Consider the following 25,083-nt stretch of genomic DNA (forward strand, 5'->3'; position numbering starts at 1 on the left):
AGTGCAGTCTAGTGCTCTGTCTGTGGGGTCCAAGGAACCAACCTGTCTAGCCACCCCCATGCCCACCTCTGAACAGACACAAGAGCCCAGTCCAGGGCAGAATCCTTCATGTGCTTGGGCCGCACCTGGAGGTCATGGGCACCACACGGTATGTTCTTAACTGCATGTTTCTCTGACTGCAGGCAGAATCCTGGGAGAGGATGACATTCATGACTCCGAAGAGCTGCTCAATGCGCTGGTCCTGCCGAAGGTCCTCACCACCTTTCACAAGGAATGGGTACTCCCTTTCATCATGGCCTCGGATGATGATGCGCTTTGGTTTTCTTATAGAAGCCATTACTTTTACCTTTAAAAATAAAGGATTTTTGTTTTGTTTTAAAAGAGACAAGGTTTCACTATTGCTGCCCAAAGTCAAGGTACCCTTGCCTCAGTAGCTGGGACTATAGGTATGTGCCAGGGCACCCAGCAAAAAATACCTTCGTAGGTTTTTGTTTTGTTTGTTTTTTGTGAGTGAAATTTTGTTTTTTTGAGATGGGATATTACTGTGCTGTACAGACTGGTCTTTATATTGTGAGCTCTCATTATCCTCTTGCCTCAGTCTCCCAAGTTGCTGGGACTACAGGCACACGTCTGAAGGCAAAAAAAAAGTGTTTTAAGTACAATCTATGATCTAGGCCCATCATATCATCAAAAGTGGAAAAGTTACATACATTCCTCAGAAACCTCCCCCTGAATACTGGGTGAGGTGACAAGAACAAAGAACCTGGGCCAGCAGACTTTAGAGGCCAGTGAAATATTTCTGTTATCTGTTTGTGCCCGAATGCTGTCCAACAGAAATCTAATATTCTTGGTTACAAATAATTGCATAGAGTTGTGGGTGTCCGTTGCAACAATGATATTCAACATGGAAACTTTTTATAATAAGTTAATTCTTCACATATTTAAAAATGGATACACATACAGTAAAATCTTTTTTGAGTTTACTATATCCTTACATATAATTGATGTTGAAACACTGAGGAAATTAAGAAAATGAGCCTCTGATTTTCAGAAAAAAGTCAGAAAACTCCATACAATTTGAGAACAGAATGGAAAATTAATTGTCCCTTCCTCAGAGGGGGCAAACACGTTATTCTCACACACGTTATTCTCATTACAAGCCACTAGGCTGGGGCCGTAACTCAGTGGCAGAGCGCTTGCTTAGCATGTGTGAGACACTGGGTTTGATCCTTAGCCCTGCATAAAAAACTAAATAAATAAAGCATGCTGTCCATCTACAACTATTAAAAAAAAAAATAATTAAAAAAAGAGTTACAAACCATGCACTAAGAGTCCTCATCATAGTGACAGGAGTTGCAAACCCTCACACTTACCCGCTCATCAAACCCAGAGATCCGTGCGTGATATTCAGGCAGTGGCTTTCCCCTGCCATCATACTGACCTAAAACAAATCACAGGGCCTGCTTAGAATAGCTTGTTACAGAGTTTTGTATTTTAAAATGTATCTGCTGATCTAATAAAATGCTAATCTACTGTGATAAATTTTTGGGGGGAGGGGGTTACTGGGTATTGAACCCAAGGGTGCTTAACCACTGAGCCACAACCCCAGCCTTTTTTAATGTTTTATTTAGAGACAGGGTCTTGTTGAGATGCTAAGTGCCTCGCTAATCTGCTGAGGCTGGCTTTGAACTTGCAATCCTCTTGCCTCAGCATCCCACGTGTTGGGATTACAGGCATGTGCCACTGTGCCTGGCAAAGATGGACTTTTTAAAAAAAATGCTATTACTTCTTAATGGAAGTTAGTCTCCTATTCTAAATGACAAATTCCAAATAGAAAGATTAGTGTACTGAACTGGAACTCTGCATTATCTCAAGGTAGATCAGTGGTAAGTGAGGAGGCTTATCCTCAGTTGCTCAGTTGTTAATAAAAGCAAAGAAGATCTCCAAATGTTTTTCCTCATATTCACTGTAATGAGAATATGAGTAATCGGATTAAAACATTTTTTGCTCTGGCAAGTTCCAGTATCAAAAACTTTGGATGTACTAGATTTCCTCTCAAAAATCATGCCTTGTTCACATCTGTATGTATGTCTCTGTGTCATGATCCTTTTTCCTGCAGGTAAGTCATTTATCATTAACTGGTCCTTTATACAGTATCAGCATGTATGTCCCAGAAGGGACCTGCTTCTATACCTGTGTTATATTTCTGAAGAAAAGTTACTCAAGAGCAAAGGTGGATATACTCAGAGGTAATTAGTAAATGAAAATCTGAACACTTGTTATAGATTTTCCTAATGATGAAAAATATGTGAAATTTTAAAATCCTTTAAAGAGAGAGTTGGGGGGCAACTACCAAGATCCTGATATCACTACTTAGAAACCGAGTTCTTGTCATGTTGCTGTTCTTAAGTTTGATTTTGTACCTGGGGCTTTTAACTCACCAGGAATCTCCAGCTCATTTCTCAGGAACTCCACCTTGAACTCACTCATCCAGGGAGAGCACTCTTTCAGATTCCCAGGTGGCTTTGTGTCTCTTCTCATTTTTAAAAGCAGAGAGTTGGTGATGTCATTGAAGTCACTGAGTTTCATTCTAGGTAGTTTAGAACCTTTTTTCCCAAAGTGTTCATCAAATTCTTTCCCAAAGGCCTAAAATTAATAATCTGTTACAAAGACTCATGTTTGGTTTGAATTTAGGAAAAGACTCTAAGCTTATGAATTTTTATAAGGGCTCAATTACATAGGTTTATTCTGTGCTTTTAAGATGTACAGTTTTACTTTTCCAGAATATTTTAATACTCTAAAACATCTGGAGCCTGCCTTTTGTTGATAACTTGTGTTCCCTTAGAAAGGTCATGGTTATAATGACTTGTAGCTATAAATTCTGAATTCTTGCAGTTATAATGCTAATGAGGGCTGTAAAAACTTGGCAAGGTCAGGCTGGAACTGGAGCTCAGTGGCAGAGCGCTTGCCTAGTACGTGTGAGGCACTGGGTTCGATCCCTATCTCCACATAAAAATAAATAAAATAAAGGCATGCTGTCCATCTACAACTACCAAAAAATTAAAACAAAAACTTGGCAAGGTCAATTAATTTCTTTGTGTACACTGTCTAGTTCTGGGTCTACAGCATTATAATGACACAAATAATTAGGAATAATGTTAAAAACAATAAAATTAAGGGAGTAATTCAACAAAAATGAAAAGCTGAAGAGAAAAATAGACAAAAAAGTAAGAGAAGGCTACTTTTCTTGGTAAAAATCTCTCATGATACTATTTTGGATGATAAAATGAGTATAAATTTATTTAGCTAATCTTTAGTTCTAAAAGCAGTTATTATTAGAAATACCATAACTTTGAATATATCAATTCTTTCTTTATATTAGTCCTACTCAAATATTTGAATGATAATCCTGATATCAAATAAAAAAAAAGAAACAAGACAAGATTATTACTAACAATAACTTAATAGTTGTCAAGATTTACCCAATTTAGAACTAATTAACAACATAAATCTGGTATACATGAAATAAAAGTTCTATTTTAAGATAATCCATAACAGGAAAATTTACACATACATATATATATGTATATATACAATTTATGACGTCTTTAATCTATAAATGGATTAAAGTATAGAAATAATCATGGAAAGATTAGCTATTTCCCAAATTTAACTAGCAATCATATATTTGAAAGGCCTAATGCCCTTAAGGACCCTCTAAAGTGAAACCTGAGTCACTTACTTCATTTTGGCAGGTTTTAGTTTAAATTAATGAAAATTATTTGTTAATTTGGGAGAAGGTATAAAGTTCTGAATAAGTTTTCCAATACACTAGAAATTTGACTCCAAAGAATCTCATGTCTGCTTCGAACAACAGGCATGTTTCTGTCACACTGTTGGTGTACCCAGGAGAGGGCTATTGCAGCTATGCTCACAGCAGCTGGGGAAAATAATGGTCTGCTTTGATAGATTTTTGGGGCAGAGTCTTATTGTGTCCAGCATGCAGGGAAAGAAGGTAGATAAGAATTCAAAGGGATAACCTGTACTCTTTACTGGAGGCCTAATAGAATTTTTCCAAATGAGGTCGTTCTCAGCCTGGCAGAGGAAATAGGGTACTGGAGGGCAGGATAGGCTGTAGGAAAGAGGAGCTGCTGAAACGAAACCCTTTCACAAGGGTGCCCTAGATCCTATGAGGTGAGGAGACCCAAGTCTAATTTGCAATCTGATGTTGTCATTGATTTTGGGTAAGTTGCCCACTCTTCAGCTCTAGCTTCTTTTATTTAGAACACAGTTCAACAAACCATAGAATGTAAGCCACATCCAGCCTACATGCCAAAGCACCCTCTGGAGCTGCCTTTGCATGATATGATGACAACAGATACAAGTTGTGGTAATGGACTGGTATGGCCTGCAAATTCAAAACCTGGGTCTTTAAAGAGTAAGTGTGTGGGCCACGGGTACAGCAAGAAACAAACCTTGACACACTTTTCCAAATTCCATATTCTACAATATTACAATAATTTTTTTGGTGCTAACCTATTAGTTTTAAGTGCAATTTATTACTTCATTTAATTACAGTTCCTGTTCTAAGACCCTTGCATATCTACACACACCAGTCACAATGTGCAGCCTAAAATATGTCCTTAAATTACAGGAGTTCATAGCATTATCTTCACTTTTAGAATGCATTCCTGGTCACAATTAGGCCACAGATAATTCTGTATGTCCCTACATTTGTACCTTTAACTCAAAGTACCCCAACTAGGAATGACTCACCAAAAACAATATCCATTTATCAAGTGAGAAAGCAAAAAGGGGAGGATCAGTTAAAGACCAAAGTGTTTTTCTACTGCTGAGGATGGCCACAAGAACTGAAAAGACACCTTCTCTCAAGAATCCATCCAAGGATATGCAGAGCAGCACTATGTGCAAGAGCTGAGAAGTGGAAGTACTCCAAATGACCATCAACTGATGAAGAAAAGTCAAGCAAAATGCAGCGTACTCACACAGTGGAACAACATCTGGCCATCAAAACAAAACAAAAATCACAAAGCACTGATGCATACTGCAATGTGGCTGAACTTTGAAAACATCAGGCCACGTGAAAAAAGCCAGTGACACATTGTGTGATTCCATTCATGTGAAAGGTCCAAAAGAGGCCACTCCTTACCTATGGAAAGTAGTTCAGTGGCTGCCAAGAGCTGGCAAGAGTAGGAAATGGGGAGTAACTGCAAATGGGTTGGGGTTACTTTCTGTGCTGATGAAAATGTTCTAAAATTGAAGTGATGTCACAACTCTGTAAATATACTTAAAACTTCTCCAGTGTACACTTTAAATGGATGAATTGTGGGTTATATGAATAACATCCTAAAAAAGCAGTTAATAAAAAAATATATATATATAAAAGATAAAGATCTTTCTTTGCATTGTAGACTGGACTTCAGGACTCTGCCAATGTGAATGCCAGGTCTTTTCCTTTAAGGCCTTAAACTTCTTGAGGTTTAATAAATTCAAGTAGTCTGACAAAGATTTAGGGGGAAGTCAGTGTGATGAATGGCAAAAGGGAGGTGTAAGTAACGTATGCAAAAGAGGAAGGAGCACCTAGTTCTTCCTAAACCCTCAGGAGGAAAAAGGATGCGGAAGGATCCTTTTCCATCCTTGTCCCTAGGGATGAGTCTCCAGAAGACCAGACAGAGAAAGACCGGGGTGAGGGGCCTGTGTAGTTGGCCACATCAAGGCCTCCTGTATATGATTCCCTATGAGCAAAGGTATATTTTCCTTCCAGCTCTAGAACAAATTTGAAAATAGATCTCCCTTATACTCGCATAGCATTTTATAAGCAGTTATTTGTCATACAACCCTCTGCCCTTAGGAACTTGATCTGTCCCTGTGAACAATCTCCAATTACCCACAAGCCTATGACCTGAAAAAATGCTGGGCATAGCATTTTATCAATTCATGTAAGATACAAACATTTCCTTTTTATTTATTTTTTGATACTGATGATTAAACCCAGGGGTGCTTTACCATATCCCTAGCCCTTTAATTTTTTTTAATTTTGAGACAAGGTCTTGCTAAGTTGCTTAAGGCCTTGCCAAGTTGCTGAGACTGGTCTTTAACTTGTGATCCTCCTGCCACGGTCTCCTGAGTTACCAGGATTACATATGTGTCACCACTCTCAGCACAAATATTTTCTTGATCCAATAGTCAAATCATTCTGAGAATTAAAACACTAATCTTTGGATCGAAGAATTTGAGCATGAATAATTGAATTAATAGAATCTATCAGTACCTCACAGAAAGTACCAGATTAAAGGAAAATTACAAATTCAACAGGTAATTTAAGACCAGAATTGTTAGCAAGCCATCAAGTTTGAATACTGATCTTCCTGATGCTTCTGCTACCAGCAAGGCCACCGTGTCCAACCATACCTGAATAAATCTCCTTCTAAAGGGACCCAGGCCTGGAGCTCGCAGGTCACCCAAAGCTGCATACATCTTCTCATACAGTTTTTCAATTTTTTTTTTATTTACAGGGCTCTTTTCTAGTTCATCTTTTATTTCAGCAACCCAGTCCTGGGGAAAAAGAGAGAGAAAAGAGAGAAAAGATTTATGAATCAAGCTAGGCTGCAAGGAAGTTTTACCCTAGTTCTTTTTTTTTGTGCCAAAAGCAGTTGTATTACCTTAAAGAGCAGATCGGGATTAGAGAGCTGGTCGAGGGCATTAATAAAGTCTTGAATCACTCCCCCTTGATCCAACATATTTTTGATTCTATGAAAACAAAGATACAAAATTTAGGTAACTGAACATCTTCCAATGATCAAGGCCTGTTTTATCTATTTATAGAAATATACATATATATGTTTGCATATATTTATATATGCACTTAAAAATATATATTTATAATATGTACAATTTATGTTATGTAATCATTTATAACTATTTAATGTATCATATATGTACAAATAAAAACCGACAGTCAAATAAAAACCAACAAATAAAAAACAGTCTAGGGAAAGGAGGAATTTCAGAATTCCATCAAATATTAGACGAAGTATAAAGTATCTATCAAGAGGTGAGGTTCTTAAATTAAAAAGCAAACTTTCACATGAGGTAGAGAGGGAAGATGGGGGGGAGGGGAGGGGGGATAGTAGGGGATAGGAAAGGTAGCAGAATACAACAGTCACTAATATGCCATTATGTAAAAAGGTGAGTGTGTAACCGATGTGATTCTGCAATATGTATTTGGGGTAAAAATGGGAGTTCATAACCCAATTGAGTCAAATGTATGAAAGATGATATAACATGAGCTTTGTAATGTTTTAAACAACCAATAAAAATTAAAAAAAAAATAAAAAAAATAATAAAAAAAGCAAACTTTCTTGCAATGGGTGTGAACATTTTGATGTATGAATTTTTTAAAAAATACATATTTTTAGTTATAGATGAACATAATACTTTTATTTTGTTCCTTTAGGGTTTTGTGTGTGTGTATGTGTGTGTGTGTGTGTGTGTGTGTGTGTGTGTGTGTGTGTGTGTGTGTATGGTGCTGGGCATCAAACTCAGTGCCTCACACATACTAGGCAAGCACTCTACCACTGAGCCACAACCCCAGCCCCTGATGTTTGAAATTTGACATATACATTTTCTGAAGTTATCAAAGAAAAAGTTACCTTCTAGATGCATTTTCAAATATTTTCCTTTTCTTTCTTTCTTTTTTTTGTGGGATTGAACTCTACCACTGAGCTATATCCCTAGCCCTTTCTATTATTATTTTGAGACAGAGTCTTACTAAATTTTGTTTTGAAGCTGGCCTTAAACTTTTATCCTCCTGCCTTAGCCTTCTGAGTCAGTGGAATTACAGGCACTTGCCATCATTGCCTGGCTCTTATCTTCAATCCCTTCATGGTAGACCTCAGAGATGGTGTGGTTGGCAGGCAATATGTGCACAAATCATGGCAGATGCTGGGTCTTGCTGTGTCTCACTCCTATTCTTCCCCAAATCAACACCCAAAATAATGAGGCAAACCAGCTCCTGACAAAAAAAATAGCTCGACAGAGAATGCATCTAGAATGCCATGTACCTATGAAGTATTTTTGTGAAAGTCACACCATTGTACTTTATGTCAATGGTCTTTATTAATAAATGGATTGAAGAAGTGAAAGCATGATCCTTTAGGTTGTCTACTGAGACTGAATTAGAAGAGGGGCTGTCTTGTACATTTTAAATTAAAGGATGATTTCAAGAATTGCAAAAGCATCTCATCTAGTCTGTCTCAACCAACAGATTATTAGCTATGAGCACAAGAGTGGCGTGCTTCATGAACAGCACCTAAAATGAAATTTATTTAAAAACATACAAAAGTTCTATAACAAGTATGATATCTAGAAAAGATATATTCAACAAATATGTAAGGTTTTCTATGCTTTGAGGACAGCCTGAAGTCATCTAAAGACAAACCTAAATTTCCATGTGTTTGCTTTTACCACACATTTTTTTGTACCCTGCAGTATTTGATTAACCCTGTAACATCACCTTGCCACAAACTGTTTATTCTTATGACCAGCAGATGTATCTTTAAAGGAATAGCTTTCGCTACTTATTATAAACGGATAAACGATTGCCTGTGGGTAGCTACTGGCAATCTCTTCCACAGTGTGCTGAACTGCGACAGCTTCCTCTTTGTCCAATAATGCCACCATGTGGCTGATCCAGCCAATGAATTGCCAGCAAGGAATGGAAGAAATCTAAAACACAGAGAGCTATAAGTTAATAAACAAAACATTTAACATCGCTTTACCATAATGGTAATGTATGTTCAATAAAAAAAAATAATACAAATATAATGTCTCCTATCCTTTGGCCCTCTCTGAGATGACCACTGGATTCTTATAGATATTCCTGGGCATGTGCAGGCAAATTCTTTGCTTCCAAGAATGGAATCATACTAGATGGTTCACTGCTGTGTTTTCTTAGATTTACATCATTCCTTCTAATAGCTGTATAGTATTTTATTTATCTACTGCTCAGTAATAAATATTTAGGGCATTTTCCAATTTTTTGATATTACAATTTATACAATAAAGGAGATATCTGCATACATATCTATTTATATTTGTGTTACACATCTGTACAAGTACAGAAGTAAAATCACAGGGTGAACATTAACAATTATAATACATACTGCTAGAAAATACAAAAGGATATTTCTAATTTTTATTTCTAAACATATTAGACTGGTTTCCAAAAATTTTACGAGTATTGGACACAATGAACTTTTTAAAAACACTGTCAGTCTGAAAAGTGAACAATATCTAACTTAAATGTTCATGGCTCGGGCTGGGATTGTGGCTCAGTGGCAGAGCGCTTGTCTTGCCACCTGTGGGGCACTGGGTTTGATCCTCAGCACCACATATAAATAAACAAAATAAAGATATTGTGTCCATGTATAACTAAGAAAAATTTTTAAAAAATGTTCATGGCTCATTATCAGTAAAGCCAAACACTCCATGTTTACCTACCTTACATAGTTAATCACGCATGCATTTCCTTTGAATATACTGGCCTATTGTGGTCACTTAGTTCAAAGATTAGAGATGTCAGCACCTCTCATGTGTTACAGATATTTTTCTTGTATCTTTTTTTTAACCTTGTACATGGCATTCAACATTTTTTGGTTTGTGTGTGTGTGTGTGTGTGTGTATGTGTGTGTATGTGTGTGTGTGTGTGTGTGTGTGTATAAGCACCAAAGGATTTTCCTTTGTGGCTTCTATCGCTTTATACCTATATCATTTAAAAAAAAAAGTGTTCATATTTTCCTTGAATGCTTTTAAGGTATTATTTTTAAGGTAAAATCTAATGTACTTAGAACACTGGAGGAACTTGAAGAAGCTTCATAGCTGTGTGGGCAAACTGAAGACATAGCAGTATGTGTGAGGATACCAGGAGTCAGTCCACATACCTCAGAGAGGTTTGGCTCCCTCACAAATGTCTACCAGGTGTCATAGTAACACTGACTGATATGCAATTTATTCCCTCACAAATGCAAAATTGTTTTTATCGTATGTAAAAAAATATTATTTTTGCAGAAAACTATCACAAGCCATCCATGGGTTGCATGTAGGTCACCGCACATCAAAGCCTAGTGAATAGAAATATCTGGTATCTGGGAATAACCAGTGGACACTTTCTCTAGTCAATTGCTCAGAGACATCGTGAATTTCCATCCTTCTCTGCCATGGCCCACACAGCACCTGAAATGAGTATGACCTGCCAAGATGTCGACTATAAGATCAAGAAGCAAGACTCCACCCTTGAAACCTTTGATTCTTTCACTCATGCCTGAAGGCCTTGGGCCCTGCTGGACAGTGTGTTGCCAGTAGGCACTGCACGTAATGGGAAGTGGGATGCACTTAAATAAACCAACAGAGCCATTTTCCTTTGTCTAGTTCCAGTTCCCAGGTGAACTAGATCTATCAGGGGCTCTGCTTTTTGTAAATACACTTCTGACTATTTGTGTTTTGTTCTTCACTAATTATTTGAGACTTGAAGAACCACCTCCCCAATGAGACACTGGCTGTCGGCCCCTTTAGAAAACCAAAATTATAATAAAATTATTTAACTATTTGCTCACTTATCCTTAAGAAAAACACATATATGCTATGTTTTTGGATTTAATTTAATCTCCTATTTAAGATCTATTGGAAAAGCCTACTGTTCAGTAGCCACAGTAAGTAGAGAGAGCAGTTAGAGCCTTGACAGATAAATTGGGCCCAACAGCTCAGAGATCAACTCTGAATTTTTAAAAAATGTTTATTTTTTAGTTTTAGGTGGATACAATATCTTTATTTTATTTTATGTGTGCTGAGGATCAAACCTAGTGCCTCACATGTGCTAAGTGAGCGCTCTACCACTTGAGCCACAACCCCAGGCCCCCAACACTGGATTCTTTTGTTTTTGTGGTGCTGGTGATGAAATCCAAAGCAGTATGCATGGCAGGCAAGTATTCTACCACCAAGCTACATCCCCAATTCCAGAGGTCAGTACTACTTAAAAACTCCCTATGCAAAGCTAATAGAGTACCAGATAAACCTTTCTGAATTTACATTTTCAAAATAAAGCTTGGCTCTCACATTTTCTAGTTATACATTTGTACAAATCTTCAGGAGCCTCTCAGATAGCCTACACTTTTGCAGATTGATCCTACCCTGCACACAGAGAGTGCCCACAGAATAGGAGCACAGCCAGCAGGTGCAACCCCAGGTAAACCAAGGGCCAAGCAGCCTGCTCCCCTTCACACACTCTGCTCTATACCCACATATAAACCTCTCACTCATGCCTGAAGGCCTTGGGCCCCGATGGAAATTGTGCTGCTGGTAGGCACTACACATAATAGGAAGTGGGATACACACTGAAACTAAGTTGTTCTCCCTGGGCTAAAGATAACTGAGCATGCCGGGCATGGTGACACACGCCTGTAATCTCAGTGACTCAAGAGGCTAAGATAAGGCAGGAGAATTCCAAGTTTGAGACCAGGCTCAGCAACTTAGAGAGACCCTGTCTCAAAATAAAAAATAAAAAAAACTGGGGGGATGTAGCTTAGTGGTAAAGCATCCTTGGGTTTAATCCCCAGTAACAAAACCAAAAACAAATAAAAAAATAAAAAATAAAAACTGAGCATATAGCACCAACAGATGTTACAGGCTGTAGCTTCATCTGTGTGGGTAGCAGAATTTCACATAAGGTCCCTGTCTCTGCCCCAGACACACTCCAGAATTTCTTTGGGTCCTTGTTCATATATAATGTTCTTATGAATACTCACATAGGAAAATAGGTTAATGTGAATACTTTCTTACATCATTTCAAATTAACTATGTTCTTAGAATGCAGCAGAATTCAATGCTGGTTGGGAGAAACTATAATGCACACTTTGCATGCACTATGTATTTGGATATAAATAAAACTGTCTTTCAGTTCTATACAGCTCCCCTCCATTTACTAGAACAAAGATACTAACCTCTTTTGTCATTAGGCTCAAGGTCTCCTCTGGATACTGTTCTATAATCTGAAGCAATCTAGGAAACTTCAGCCTTGCTTCAGTGGAATTTAATTTTAAGGCTTTCAACATTTTCTCCACCACAATTGCTGGATACTCCTGCAGTTCTACAGAATCAATAACTATCAAGGACAACAAAGAGGAAAACAATGCTCAATATATCATTTATACATAAACTGCAAATGTAACAAATCATTACCTTTTATCTTTTTGTCTTTTATTTTTTAGTATGTCATTCTTTTCTGAACAACCATCTTATTTATTTATGTTTTTCTTTTTCCTATGGTGCTGGGAATTGACTCCATGCATGCTAGGCAACTGCTCTACATTGAGCTGTATCTCTGCCTAGAAAAACCACTTTAGATGAATAAACAGTTGACATATTTTTTAGTCTGTATCTGGCAGGAGAATTCTTCCATTAGTGTACCCATTTTGCATGAAGAATTGTTTCCATCCTGAGCTGAGTACATAAGGGGTAGTTGCTGGATACTGAATTTATTCCAAGAGCAATAGGCAGGCCATGTGGGATAATACAAACTACAAGCAAAATAGGAAAAGTATAAATAGCAAATGGGGAAATATGGAAGGCAGCTTGGCTCCATTTAAATGCTTTAAGAAGATATCAGATGCCAGGTTGTGGAGGCACATGCCTGAAATTCCAGTAACTTGGGAGGTTAAGACAGGAGGATCACAATTCTAGGCCAGCCTCCGCAAGTTAGTGAGGTCCTCAACTTTGTGAAATTCTGTTTCAAAATAAAAAATAAAAAGGGCTGGGGATGTAGATCAGTGGTAAAGTTCAATTCCTAGTGCTAAAAAAAAAAAAAAAAGAAGAAGGCAGCATCAGACACTTCTGAAAATATCTGTCTTTTGGAAGCAAATAAATAGGAAACCAAAAGTTATCTACAAAATTCTTAAGACTGGGCTGTGGCTGTGGGTCAGTGGCAGAGCGCTTGCCTAGCATGTGTGAGGCACTGGGTTCAATCCTCGGCACCACACAAAAATAAACAAATAAAATAAAGGCATGTTGTCCATCTATATCTACAAAAAGAAAAATTTTAAAAAGACGATGACTTTACGCTGACATAATGGCACACTAACTTGTTTTCTTTTTTTGTGGTTCACCTGATGCATTCTCTTCTGCCTTGTGAAGTTGTTGGTCACAGAAATTCACCAGCGTCATATAAGAATCAATCACCCTGGCTTCAGGCCCCTGGCCCCAGGAGAATGACTGGGCCTCCTCAGCTGTCCTTACGGCCTTGGAGAGGTGAAGGAATGCTCTCTGGTACAGACCCATGACCACCTGAAATTCAGAGGATGCCTAACTGAATGAATAGCTCCAAAATAACAGTGAAAATCTGGGAGCAAAGGCATAGACCTGTAGTCCTAGGTCTTGGCATGCTGGTCGCAAGAGGATCCTTGAGACGGGGAGTTTGAACCCAGCCTACTCAACATAGTGAGACCCCCCCTCCCAACCCTTGTCTCCAAATAAATGAATAATAGAGAAAGCTATGTTCACCAGAAAAAGGGTGGTTCTGCCTTAGTGATGAGGAAGTATGTAATCCCAATAAAATCATGAGTATATAACAACAACCAGAAAAAAAAAAAGAACATGCCAAGTGGGGGCCAGTTTATGAGCTACACAGAGCTGAATCAGGTCAAACCCACTGTGCAGCTCTGTCAGGAATTTATGAAACATATGGAAACTGCGCACTGTGCTCAATGTCCCGCAAAGATACTTGTAACATCTAAAGGCCACTTGAATGAAGTGAGGTAGAACACAGTGGGACGGGAAGATGGCTGGTAACTGTCTGAAAAAAGCTAAGCAGAGCAGGCACTAAATTAAAAAAAGCAGAAAAGCCTGTTTTGTCCTACAAGCTGGTGGAAACATTTGAATGGTGGCTGGTAGTAAAATTTAATTAACAAAATACACGAAAGAACTGTCCACATCAATCCAATAAAAATGTCTCATTATTAATCCTAAAAAATTAGAATCATTCAAATAAACAAGAAACACATGGAGTACATCAGTGTTCCACATAAGAAACTTGGCTGTGTGTAACTGTCAAACATATTTCAAAAACACAAAGTGATAACCTCGTCATTACTCTTCTGGAGCCGAAAGCTGCACATGAAAGGATATGCAACACACAAACAAGAAACATCCTCCCTTCCCGTTTTCATTACCCTCTCTACATTCTCTGCACTGGATCCAGAAAGCTCCAAGATCCGCTTTGCTTTGCTCTCCCCGATGTCAGCAAGGCAGGTTGGCTCACTGCTGAGAGCGTTAGCCATGATTCTGCAGGTTGTTCCCAACAGAATGTTCTGATCACAGGAAGCCAGACTATTTCTGCTTAAGTAGCTTGATGTGCTGTTCTCGTCTGTTGGATTTTTTTTTAAAAAGTTATTTTTTTCTGAGGTAAATGAATACCATAAATTAAAAAGAAGAAATTCACAGTGTATAAAAGTTGTTTTCTATTAAGAAATTAATTAAAATAAATCTTGGAAATACAAGAAATAATAGTGAAATAATAGCTTCAAATAGTGGTTGAAGAATTTCTTAAACTTGCTTATTAATGGAAAATGTTCTTTGTTATAAGTAACTGTACTGATGCCCAGAGAGGCTTAGGCAATTAAAACTAGGAATTAACCTTTTATTCAAGCATCACCATTTGCATCTTGTTAAAGTGCCTAAAACATTTTCTGTTCCAGAATCAAGTGGAGAGAATAATCCTCTTGGTACTTTTACTGAGGCTGCTGCTCTGGCACAATTTTTTAGGCACTCTGTCTTGCAGCAGAGTTAAATGGTATTGCTACCCTACACCCTTGGGCTTGCTGCAGGGAAGAAGTATCAGACCCAAACTATACTGAGAGAGTTTTACTCCTCTCAGGCTTAAAAGTTACGTTATTGTGAAAAGAGAAACTTAAGAAGAAAAAATGCTTTTCATGTTTAATTTTCTACATCTCATGTGTAAACTTTTAAGTTGTCAAAATAATTAAACTACTAGATGACACATACACACACAATTTGTGTGTGTGTGTGTGTGTGTATGATATACTGGTACCAGGAATTGAACTCAAGGATGCTTAACCACTGAGCCTCATCTCCAGTCTTTTTAATATTTTATCTAAAGACAGATTCTCATTCAGTTGCTTAGGGCCTTGCTAAGTTGATATGGTTTGCTTTGAACTCGAGAGCCTCCTGCCTCAGCCTCCTGAGGTGCTGGGATTACAGGTGTGCACCACCATGCCCTGCTAGACTTATAATTGATCAAGTGTTAAAGAAAAACTTAAAATAAAAATAAAATTTGCACTTTTTTATATATCTAAAGAAATAAAAGCTCCAAATGTCATACTGAAAAACATTAGCATACAAAGCTCCCTAGCTCTAAATCTTTTGGTCAGTTCCCAAGGAAGTGACATAATTCTATTTGGCACCCTTTCTGCCTCTACTGAGGTTATTAAAAATATTTAACTTCCATATGTTAGATGAAGCAGCACATAGAATAGTTTTTGTTTGAAAACACACAAGATAAAATATAAAATAGCATTAAAAAATTACATGGACAAAAGCCAACTAATTACCCAAGAGAGAGACAGTTTTCAACACGGTGAGTATCTGCTCAGGAGGGGTCTGGGTGTGGCTCCGGCAGTGGCTTAGCCGGCAGTAGCTGTGCACCCACTTCACCTGCCAGTTATCTCTAGTTTTTGACTCTTTATGCAGCTCCTTCAGTAGTTTCATGGCAAGTGAGAAATTGTTCTATATTAATAGAAGAAAAAGAAAGAAAGTGGTGTGATGACATATAGGTGGGCATTTCCAAAAGAAGTTTCTACTTGGCCTATTGTTTTTTTTACATGATACAAGCCACTTGGGAGCAGTTATACATTTCCTTAGTTGTAGATACCTTCTTTTTAAAAAAATCACTGGATTATTATTATTATTATTATTATTAAAAAATAATGCACTTTTTTTGTGGGGAGGGTACCAGGGATTGAACTCAGGGGTACTCGACCACTGAGCCACATCCCCAGCCCTATTTTGTATTTTATTTAGAGACAGGGTCTCACTGAGTTGCTTAGCACCTTGCTTTTTCTGAGGCTGTTTTTTTTTTTTTAATTTAATTGATTTTTTTTTTTAATACACGACAGCGGAATGCATATAATTCTTATTATACACACAGAGCATAATTTTTCATAACTTTGAATATAAAGTATGTCCATGCCAATTCATGTCTTTATACATGTACTTTTTTTTGCATTACTATTCTTATTACACATACATACCATAATTTTTCATGACTGTTTGTATATAAAGTATGTTGACACCCAATTCGTGTCTTCATACATGTACTTTGGACTGAGGCTGGTTTTGAGCTTGCAATTCTCCTGTATCAGCCTCCAGAGCCACTGGGATTATAGGCATGAGCCACCATGCCCAGCCTTAATAATGCACATTTAAAGATGACATTTCAGTAATGTTTTTATTGTGTTTACAAAGTTAGGTAATGTTTTCACCACCATCTAATTCCAGAAAATCTTCATCAGCCTAAAGAAAAATTGTCAATGGCCCTCCCATTCTCCCTAGCCACTGGCAACCACTAATCCCCTTTCTCACTAATATGGATTGCTTATTATGGATATTTCATAACAAAAGGTATCAGAAAGCGTCGTGATTTTGTGTCTGACTTCTTTCACTTAGCATAACATTTTCCAGGTTCATCCATGTTGTAGCATCTGTCAGTTCTTCATTCTTCTTTATGGATGAATAATGTTCTACTGCATGGACACACATTTTATTCATCCGTTCATCTGCTAATGAACATTTGTGTTGTGTCTATCTTTCCAGCTAATTTTAATAATGCCACCATGAACAACTGTGTACAACTTACTGCATGGGCCTGTACTTTCATTTCTTTTGTATATTTGCTTAGGAGTGAAACTGTTAGGTCGTATGGTATTCTATGAAATTGCCAGACTATTTTCCACAGCAGATACAGCATTTTATATTCTTATAAAAAATGCACAAGGGTACTAGTTTTTCTATTTCCTCACCAGCACTTCTCTTTTTGATGCTAGCCATTCTAGTGGGTGTGAAGTGGTACCTCATTGTATTTTTGATTTGCACTGCCCTAATAACTAATGATATTGAGTATCTTTTCATGTGTTTTTTGTCCACTTGCATATCTTTTTGTTGAAAAGTCTATTCAAATCACTTGACTATTTTTTAATTGAGTTGTTTGACTTCCTGCTCAGCTGTGCAATGTTACTTATGTATGCTGAATTCCAGACACTTAACCGATACATAATCTGCAAATATTTTCTCACATTAAATGCACTATCTTCACTTTCTTGAAAATGTTTTAGTTTGGTTTTTCTTCTTCTGGTACTGAGGATTGAACCCACGGGCACTGAACACTAATCTACATCCTGAGCCCTTTTTATTTTGAGACAGAGTCTTGCTAAATGGCTTAGGGCATGTCTAAGTTGCCTAGGTTGGCCTCAAAACTTGTGATCCTCCTGTGTCTGCCTCCCAAGTCATTGGGATTACAGGTATGCACCATGGCACACCTGTTCCCCATCCCTATTGCATTTTAAGATAGAGTCTTGTGAAATTGCTGAGACTGGCAATTGCTGTGATCCTCCTGCCTCAGCCTCCCAAGCTGCTGGGATTACAGTTGTGTGCAGCAGTACTCAGTTTTGTTTGCTTTCCAAATAACAGATAGTAAACATTTTGAGATGATTAACAGAAATGTAATAAACTTCAGCAATTTCTGGACAGTTTTAATTAAGTGTTTCTTGGCTTGCTTGCTTGTTTTTTGTGAAGTGAGGATAGAACATACCTACATTCATTCATTCATTCATTTTTGCAGGAGTAGGGATAGAACCCAGGGCCTCATAAATGGTAGGCATGAGCTTTACCATTGAGCTACAATTTAATTTCTTATAAGAAAAAAAAAACCTATAATAACTATTAGCAATTATTTTTAAGCTTCAGATTTTAAAGAAACACTAAGAAAAGAGATAACATTGGAAACTCTTCACGTCACCAGAGAGGAACATAGGATGGATACCCACCTGCTTCCGTGCACTTTCTATCATTTTCATTTTCATGGAAAACCTGCAGTTCTTGATTAGGAAACCAACACTTTCCTCGGCCTTGCTCACTTCCCTCTTGTCACTGGAATACTCATCTTCATCCACACTCATACTGGTATCATCTGATACAGGAATCAGTTTCTCCTCTATTTTGCTGAGAAAGAAACATCTACACAAAACAAAGAAGATTGAGACTTGAAGTCAGAGACTTGTGACAGAAATATTTGACCTTCAGGACTGGAAAGCACTCACAGAAGAAAATTCTACTGGTATTACAGTTTTGTTCACATGAAGACTGTAAATGTACACTCGAGAGACTGGATATACATTTCATTTTAATCCACCAAGTCTTGAAAGATCTCCATAGAATTTTCCAGATATCACTTAGTGCTCTGTTTCCACAAAATAAGGCATTTAAATTCATAATTGTCTCTCTAAATGAATGGGTAATATACCTTATGCTGGCTCAGGAGCCATTCCCCCCCCTCCCCCTTATGTCTTCAATCTAAGGTTCTACACTCAAAGGCAAAATTATAAGGGAAAAAACAGGTCATGATTAATCACTACAACTTTAAAAGATAAAGATAATCCTGGGTTGATATCATGTATAAATAAAAACAATCATACTTATATCTTACATGACTTTGTTTAAGTGACTCAATTTTTATTAATATTAGCAACACTAACAAAGCACCTTAAGATACAAATTTCATTCCTGATCCGTAATCAAACAACTTTCTGCTGTTCATCCAGGTACCAGGCAACATACTTCACATGTATCTGTTCCTGTTCTCACCATAGTGCTCTGTGTTCCTAGACCCCAAAATAACACACACCGCCCCCCCCCCCAGGAGATGCTACTGTTTTATAAAACAAACAAGTAAAAAGTGATACAAAATGGGTATCTGACAAATATTTGAAGAAATAATGAATTAATGAATGAATACATAAATGTTACCTATCCTTAGGAATAAAGTGAGACCACCGAAGGAGGCAGACGGGTGGTAAAGAAGGTGGCTGCATGTTCACAGGTGAGGTAGATTCTTAACTGTGAAGAATGCACCTGATTTTAGGTTGCAGATTTGGCAGAGAGTCCCAGACAGAGAAAAAAAATTAAACTAAGGCAGAGCAAAGCTATACTAAGTGGGGCAGAGCAGAGCTATACTAAGTGGCATGTTTTTATATCAACTCGGGAAGAACGGTATCTAGAAGAGAACCAATTTTTTAAAAGCAATGAAATCTGGCTCTGATACCACACTGTATGCCCCCTGCAGTCCATTCCTCTGCTGTATCAACCAAAAATTCTGGATAAAATACAAAACCCAATTCCTAGAGAACTAAGAGTAAATAAAAGATGCTGGCTGTATGTACAGGGAATCAAAAGTGGAAGAAGGTTCTGCCATTGGGATGAGTTTTCTGCTGCTTCTTTTTTTTCTGGTTTTCCAATGTAGGAAACCTCTTGTGTTGTGGAGTGGTATAGCAGCTCATGTGAGAGCGCAGAGATTCTTAAGGAAACTCCGTGCACAGAGAAACCTGGAAAAGAAAAGAGCCCAGGCAGACCAAAGAGTGCAGGGGGGATACTGGAGGGAAGAAGATAGAGAAGGGACTTTTCATTGTGTACATGAACCCACACAGGTCTCAGCCTACCCCTGAGGTATGCACATGCAGGATGACTCAAAACATTATAGAGAAAGTTTAAAGAGGACTGAGATTTGAACCAAGGTAGAGCCTACTATCCACATGGAATTGGGTTGATTACCTGCCATAGATTTATACAAGAAGCCAGAGTCTACACATGAGAATATTCATGATTTCTAAGACATAATCCAAAATTAATTGATAAAAAGGACAGGAAACTGTATTGATTTTCAGTGGAAAAGATAGTCAACAGATGTCAACCCCTAAATGATCATATAAGAACCATAAAGCAGCTGTTTTAGATATGCTCCAAGGTTAAAAGACAAAACAAAACAAACCCCAGAGGAAATAAAAAAAGTGGGTATCTCAGCAGAGAAAGAAAAAACATAAAGAGAATCAAATTAAAATTTAAAAATTAAATTATAAAATACCTGAAATAAAATATTCACAAATAGACTTAACTAAGGAATGAAAAAGAGGAAAGCAACAGTACATTTGAAGATGGTTCAATAGAAATGATGTAATCTGAAGACAACTGAATAAAAATGAAAAGAGACCAGGGTACTTAAGAATAGTACCAAAGTGTCTGATATTATATATAGGTGGAATCCCACAAAGAAAGAAAAATTGGGGCAAAAGATACTTTAAGAAACCATGACAGAAAATTCCCCAAATTTGGTGATATGTACATACAGATTCAAGAACCTCAGTAAATTGAAGTAGAATACAATCAAAGAATACCACATCTAAAAACATAATCAACCTGCTGATAACCAATTCTTAAAAAAAAAAAAAAAAAATCTTGAAAGCAGCCAGAAAAGCAGGTCATATTACATTAGAGGAAGGATCGTTTTATTAACTTTGACTATGTCTTCAGAAACATGGACACCAAAAGTGACTGCTGAAGAGAGAGTGAACCCACTCAAATTGACATCCAGAGAAAATGTTCTCGGAATGACAGTGAAATAAACAAAGGAAAACTAAGAGAATTTATCAAAGACCAAATTTCAAGCTGAAGGAAAATGATACTAGAGGAAAATCTGGATCCTTATGAACAAAGGATGAGCATCAGAAATGGTAAGTATAGTTATGGTTTGGATGTGAGGTGTCCCCAAAAGCTCAAGTGAGATAATGCAAGAAGGTTCAGAGAAGGAATGATTGGGTTGTGAGAGTCTTAACCCAATCAGTGAATTAACCTCCCTGATTGAAATTAACTGAGTGGTGTCTGAAGTAGTAAGGTATTGCTGGAGGAGGTGGGAATTGGGGCATGGTTTGGGGGTATATATATTTCTATCTGGACCACGGAAACCTCTCTTTCTGATCATCATGTAAGCTGCTTCCTTCAGCCACATTCTTCTGCCATCATGTTCTGCCTCATCTTGAGCACTGAGGAATGAAGCTGGCCTTCTATTGACTAAGACCTCTGAAACTGTGAGCCCTCAAATAAATTTTTCCTCCTCTACAATTGCTCTGGTTACGTCTTTTAGCCACAGCAGTGATAAAGTTGACCAAAACAAGTATAAAAACATTTTTTCCTCTTTTTATTTTATTTTGAGATAGGGTCTTCCTAAGTTGCTAAAACTGGCCTCAAATTTAGATACTATTCCTGGCTTCAACCTCCCAAGTCAGTGGGATTACAGGTATAATTACCACCATGCCCAGCGTGCCTCATATATTCTTTAAAACATGCATGACTGTTTTAAGCAAAAATACGTTATTTTGGCAAGGCTTAAGCAACTCGGGAGAAATGTGGCTCAGTGATTAAGTGCCCCTGGTTCAATCCCTGGTACCTGCCCCCCCCCAAAAAAAATCTGGTGACATTTTCAAAAAAAAAAAAAAATATATATATATATATATTTTTTATATGTATATATATATATATACATCAATATATTATTTTGTAATGCTAAAAGAGGTATTTTATCAGGAAGATGAAAGTGTATGCGCCTAGTAACAGAATTTAAAATACAATAAGTAAAAACAGAATTAAAGGGAGAAACAGGATTCCATAATCATAATAGATTCTGACATCTGTATTTCAGTAGCTGATAAAACTAGCAAAAAATATCAACCTGTCTATACTGACATGACAGTTTGATATTATGGAAAGATATCAATCAATCAAACAAGGAATAGAAAAGAACATCCAATTTCAGACCCATGCATATATGATCAACTGATTTTCAAAAAAAAGGTGCCAAGGCAATTCAATTATGGAGAAAAAAAAAGACTTTTGAACAAAAAGGGGAAAAAAACCTAGTTATCAAAATGAAAAGAATTAACTAACATCCCTACCTTACACCATCTACAAAAATTAACTTCTAATTGATTTTAGTCCTAAATGCAAACACAGATACCATAACATTTCTAGAAGAAAATAGGAGAAAAGCTGTGTAAGATAAGCTTGGAGTATCAGATTGATGGGGCTTCTGTGGGCCAAATCTGGGACAATTTGAACATTGAAATATAAGGACAATAATGGGCTGTATCCCATTAAATAAAACTAGAACCATGAGTATATATTGATAAATTTTGAAAAATATCAAAAGTATTTCTTTTTAAACATGAATAAACAAATGGGGAGAAGGAAAAGCTTTGTCTTACAATAAGATATAAACTGACAGGGAATAAGTGATGAACTCAGAAATCATTTCACAACCATCAACTGAATGAGCCAAAGGTCATCTGCAGACATGAAACAAAGAGGGGTTAAGTCTCAGAGGAGACAGGACATAACACATCTCCAAGCATCTCCTACATTAGTTTCTGACTGGTTGCAAAGAAAAATAAATGGCATAAAACAGACAAAATAAATGATGTCTGTAAAGATTAATCAAAATGACTGTTACCAGAAAAAGGCAGATGGATACTGTGTGCCCCCACATGTGATGTGACAGCCTAAGAAGAAGTGAAGTGTGTTCTGGCCAGGGATAGATCACTCAAATCTCATCATGAGAAAGCATAAAACAAACATTCCTCCAAAGTGTCAGTGTCATGAAAGACAAAAGCAAGGATGAGGAATTGTTTCAGATTAAAGGAGAGTAAAAAGACACGACTAAATGCAGTCCATGACTGGATTCTGTCCTTAAAAGGGTAGAAAATGCTTCAGAGGACGTTAATGGGACAAAACTGAAATCGAGCTGTAGATTAAAAATGAAAGCAATGAAGTTCATTACTGTACTTAAAAGAATACTCTTAAGAAATACACGCTGATAGAAAGAGATAAGAGGACTTGATGTGTGTAACTTATATGCAAATGGTTCAGAAAATAAATATGTATGAATAGAAGAAAAAATAAAAAGTTAACATTAAAAAAAAGTCAAAGTTTTTTCTTTTTTAAATTGTTCAATCTGCGAAAAAGGTACACAGGAGAGTTCTGCTTTTCTTGCAACTTTGCGCAAATAAAAACTTGTCACACAAAAAGAGTAGTAGTAATAGTAGAGGAAATAATGGAAGGACACAACAGCTGGGGTCAGAGTCCTTGAGTCCTATTTCCTATGGAATGGCACAAATAATCTATAACCTCTCTGCCTCTATTCCCATCTCCCTGAGTACACAGCAAGTATCTACCTTCCAGGTCCCACAGGGTTGATAAGGGTAAATGAGGACATGTAACTTCAGACCTGGGAAAGTGAATACAACTATATCAGTGAGTGGGGAAGTAGGAGGAAGGAGTGTCAAAAAAAACATGGTTTAATAACAGAACAATAAAACATTAGTGCCCAGCAGTCTTCTTTGCTATTACTCCACTATCTAAAAGTCAGTTCATGAGAAAACAGCAGATGCAGGGCCGCCCTCACCGCCCCCATCTTCTCTCCCTGCCAGAGTATATTCATCATCAACCAGCAGCACCGTAATGCCTACACAGAGAGTGGGAAGCAATCCCCTAACAGAGGCAAGTGGGGACAAAAGACACACAACAGGCCTGGTAAACTTAGAACAATTTGTGAAGGCATGATGAAAGAGAGCTACTCTAGGCTCAAGCCCCATATTTTTCTAAGTACAATTTAGAAGAAGAACCATTCTGGAAATTCTGGAAAAGAACCCACATCTGGACTGGGGTTGTGGCTCAGCAGTAGAGCACTTGCCTAGCACATGAGAGGCCCTGCGTTTGATCCTCCGCATCACATAAAAATAAATAAATAAAATAAAGGAATTTGTGTCCAACTACAACTAAAAGATAAATGTTTAAAAAAAACCAAACCCACATTTGACTCCAAAGAATATCTTACCGATTTGTGATGATGTCATCCCAGATGTTCATGGGGTCCATTTTAGCATCTGGATATCTGTTTGTCCAGGTTTTTAGAAGTCTCTGAAGGGGGACCTGAGATGATAAATTATCTAAAAATAATATTAGAAGATGATTATCCCACAGTTCAATGACAAGACCAATTGACAGAGTGGTGTCATTGTTGGTAAACAGAAAATTCAAATTTCATGTTCAAATTTTAAAAAGGAACTTATCTTTTTTTCATAAAAGGAACACAAGTCATTCTACTAAATCTAATACATTTTGACAATAAAACTCAATTACTTTCAAGATACAGAAAAAAGACAGAAATAAACATATACAAGATATTTTTATATTTATCTACAGGGCCACTATCTTTTATCTGCAATTCCAAAATCTAAAAAGCACTAAAATCTGAAAAGGTTTTCATAGGCTTGTAGTAAATTTTCGTGAAGGCAAAATTGATCTAAATTGGCACAAAGATATTTACAGATTTTCTTTATATCATTAACAGGATTATTTACAATGTAGTCTGGAGACTCATCACAGTTCTTAATTAGGGAATACTGCCCTGGCCCTGGAAAATTTGTAGGGAACACTTCTCATATTTAAAACAATCTAGCTTTGACAGTCTCAGAAAAGAAATTCATAATAATCCTCATAAAATTGAAATTTCACATTGCTAATTTTTTGTTTATAACTTCAGTTTTCTCCTTCTGTGACTGGAAAGCAATGGTTAGGAATATGAGCTTAATTTACATGGTCCTGAGTTCTTCACTTTCATTTATTACTGTATATAAGCCATTTAAATTCCCTAGGGCTCTAGAAAACAAGGAAAAAATATCTATACATCCTAAACAGGTTATAAAAACAACCTTAAGGTAATACAGATAAAGAGGTTAATTTAGTTCTTAGGCAGTAGAAAACAATAAATATATGTACCTGAAAAATATTTCTCCAAATTTAAACGGAACAATAAGGTAGATAGATATAAAAACCAATTTTTTGTTAGTACCCGCAAACACTTTTCATAATTATTTTATAATAATTTAAAAAACAAAA

The 25,083-nt window shown here is 37.0% G+C and overlaps 1 protein-coding gene across 1 annotated transcript in view; it reads right to left on the reverse strand.

Moving 5' to 3' along the window:
• The window catches only part of Prkdc (protein kinase, DNA-activated, catalytic subunit), a 162,682-nt gene that overhangs the window by 13,256 nt on the left and 124,343 nt on the right, over positions 1–25,083 (reverse strand). Inside the window, exons 68-79 of the mRNA XM_076836401.1 lie at positions 24,020–24,131; positions 18,129–18,318; positions 15,639–15,813; positions 14,241–14,434; positions 13,179–13,356; positions 12,018–12,178; positions 8,537–8,748; positions 6,684–6,771; positions 6,433–6,576; positions 2,442–2,646; positions 1,374–1,441; positions 126–346 (exon numbers count right to left, since the gene is read on the reverse strand). Of these exons, the coding sequence (XP_076692516.1) occupies positions 126–346; positions 1,374–1,441; positions 2,442–2,646; positions 6,433–6,576; positions 6,684–6,771; positions 8,537–8,748; positions 12,018–12,178; positions 13,179–13,356; positions 14,241–14,434; positions 15,639–15,813; positions 18,129–18,318; positions 24,020–24,131 (1,948 nt within the window). The remainder of the gene's footprint in view (positions 1–125; positions 347–1,373; positions 1,442–2,441; positions 2,647–6,432; positions 6,577–6,683; positions 6,772–8,536; positions 8,749–12,017; positions 12,179–13,178; positions 13,357–14,240; positions 14,435–15,638; positions 15,814–18,128; positions 18,319–24,019; positions 24,132–25,083) is intronic.

Source organism: Callospermophilus lateralis, chromosome 16, assembly GCF_048772815.1.
Source record: "Callospermophilus lateralis isolate mCalLat2 chromosome 16, mCalLat2.hap1, whole genome shotgun sequence".
NCBI lineage: Eukaryota > Metazoa > Chordata > Mammalia > Rodentia > Sciuridae > Callospermophilus > Callospermophilus lateralis.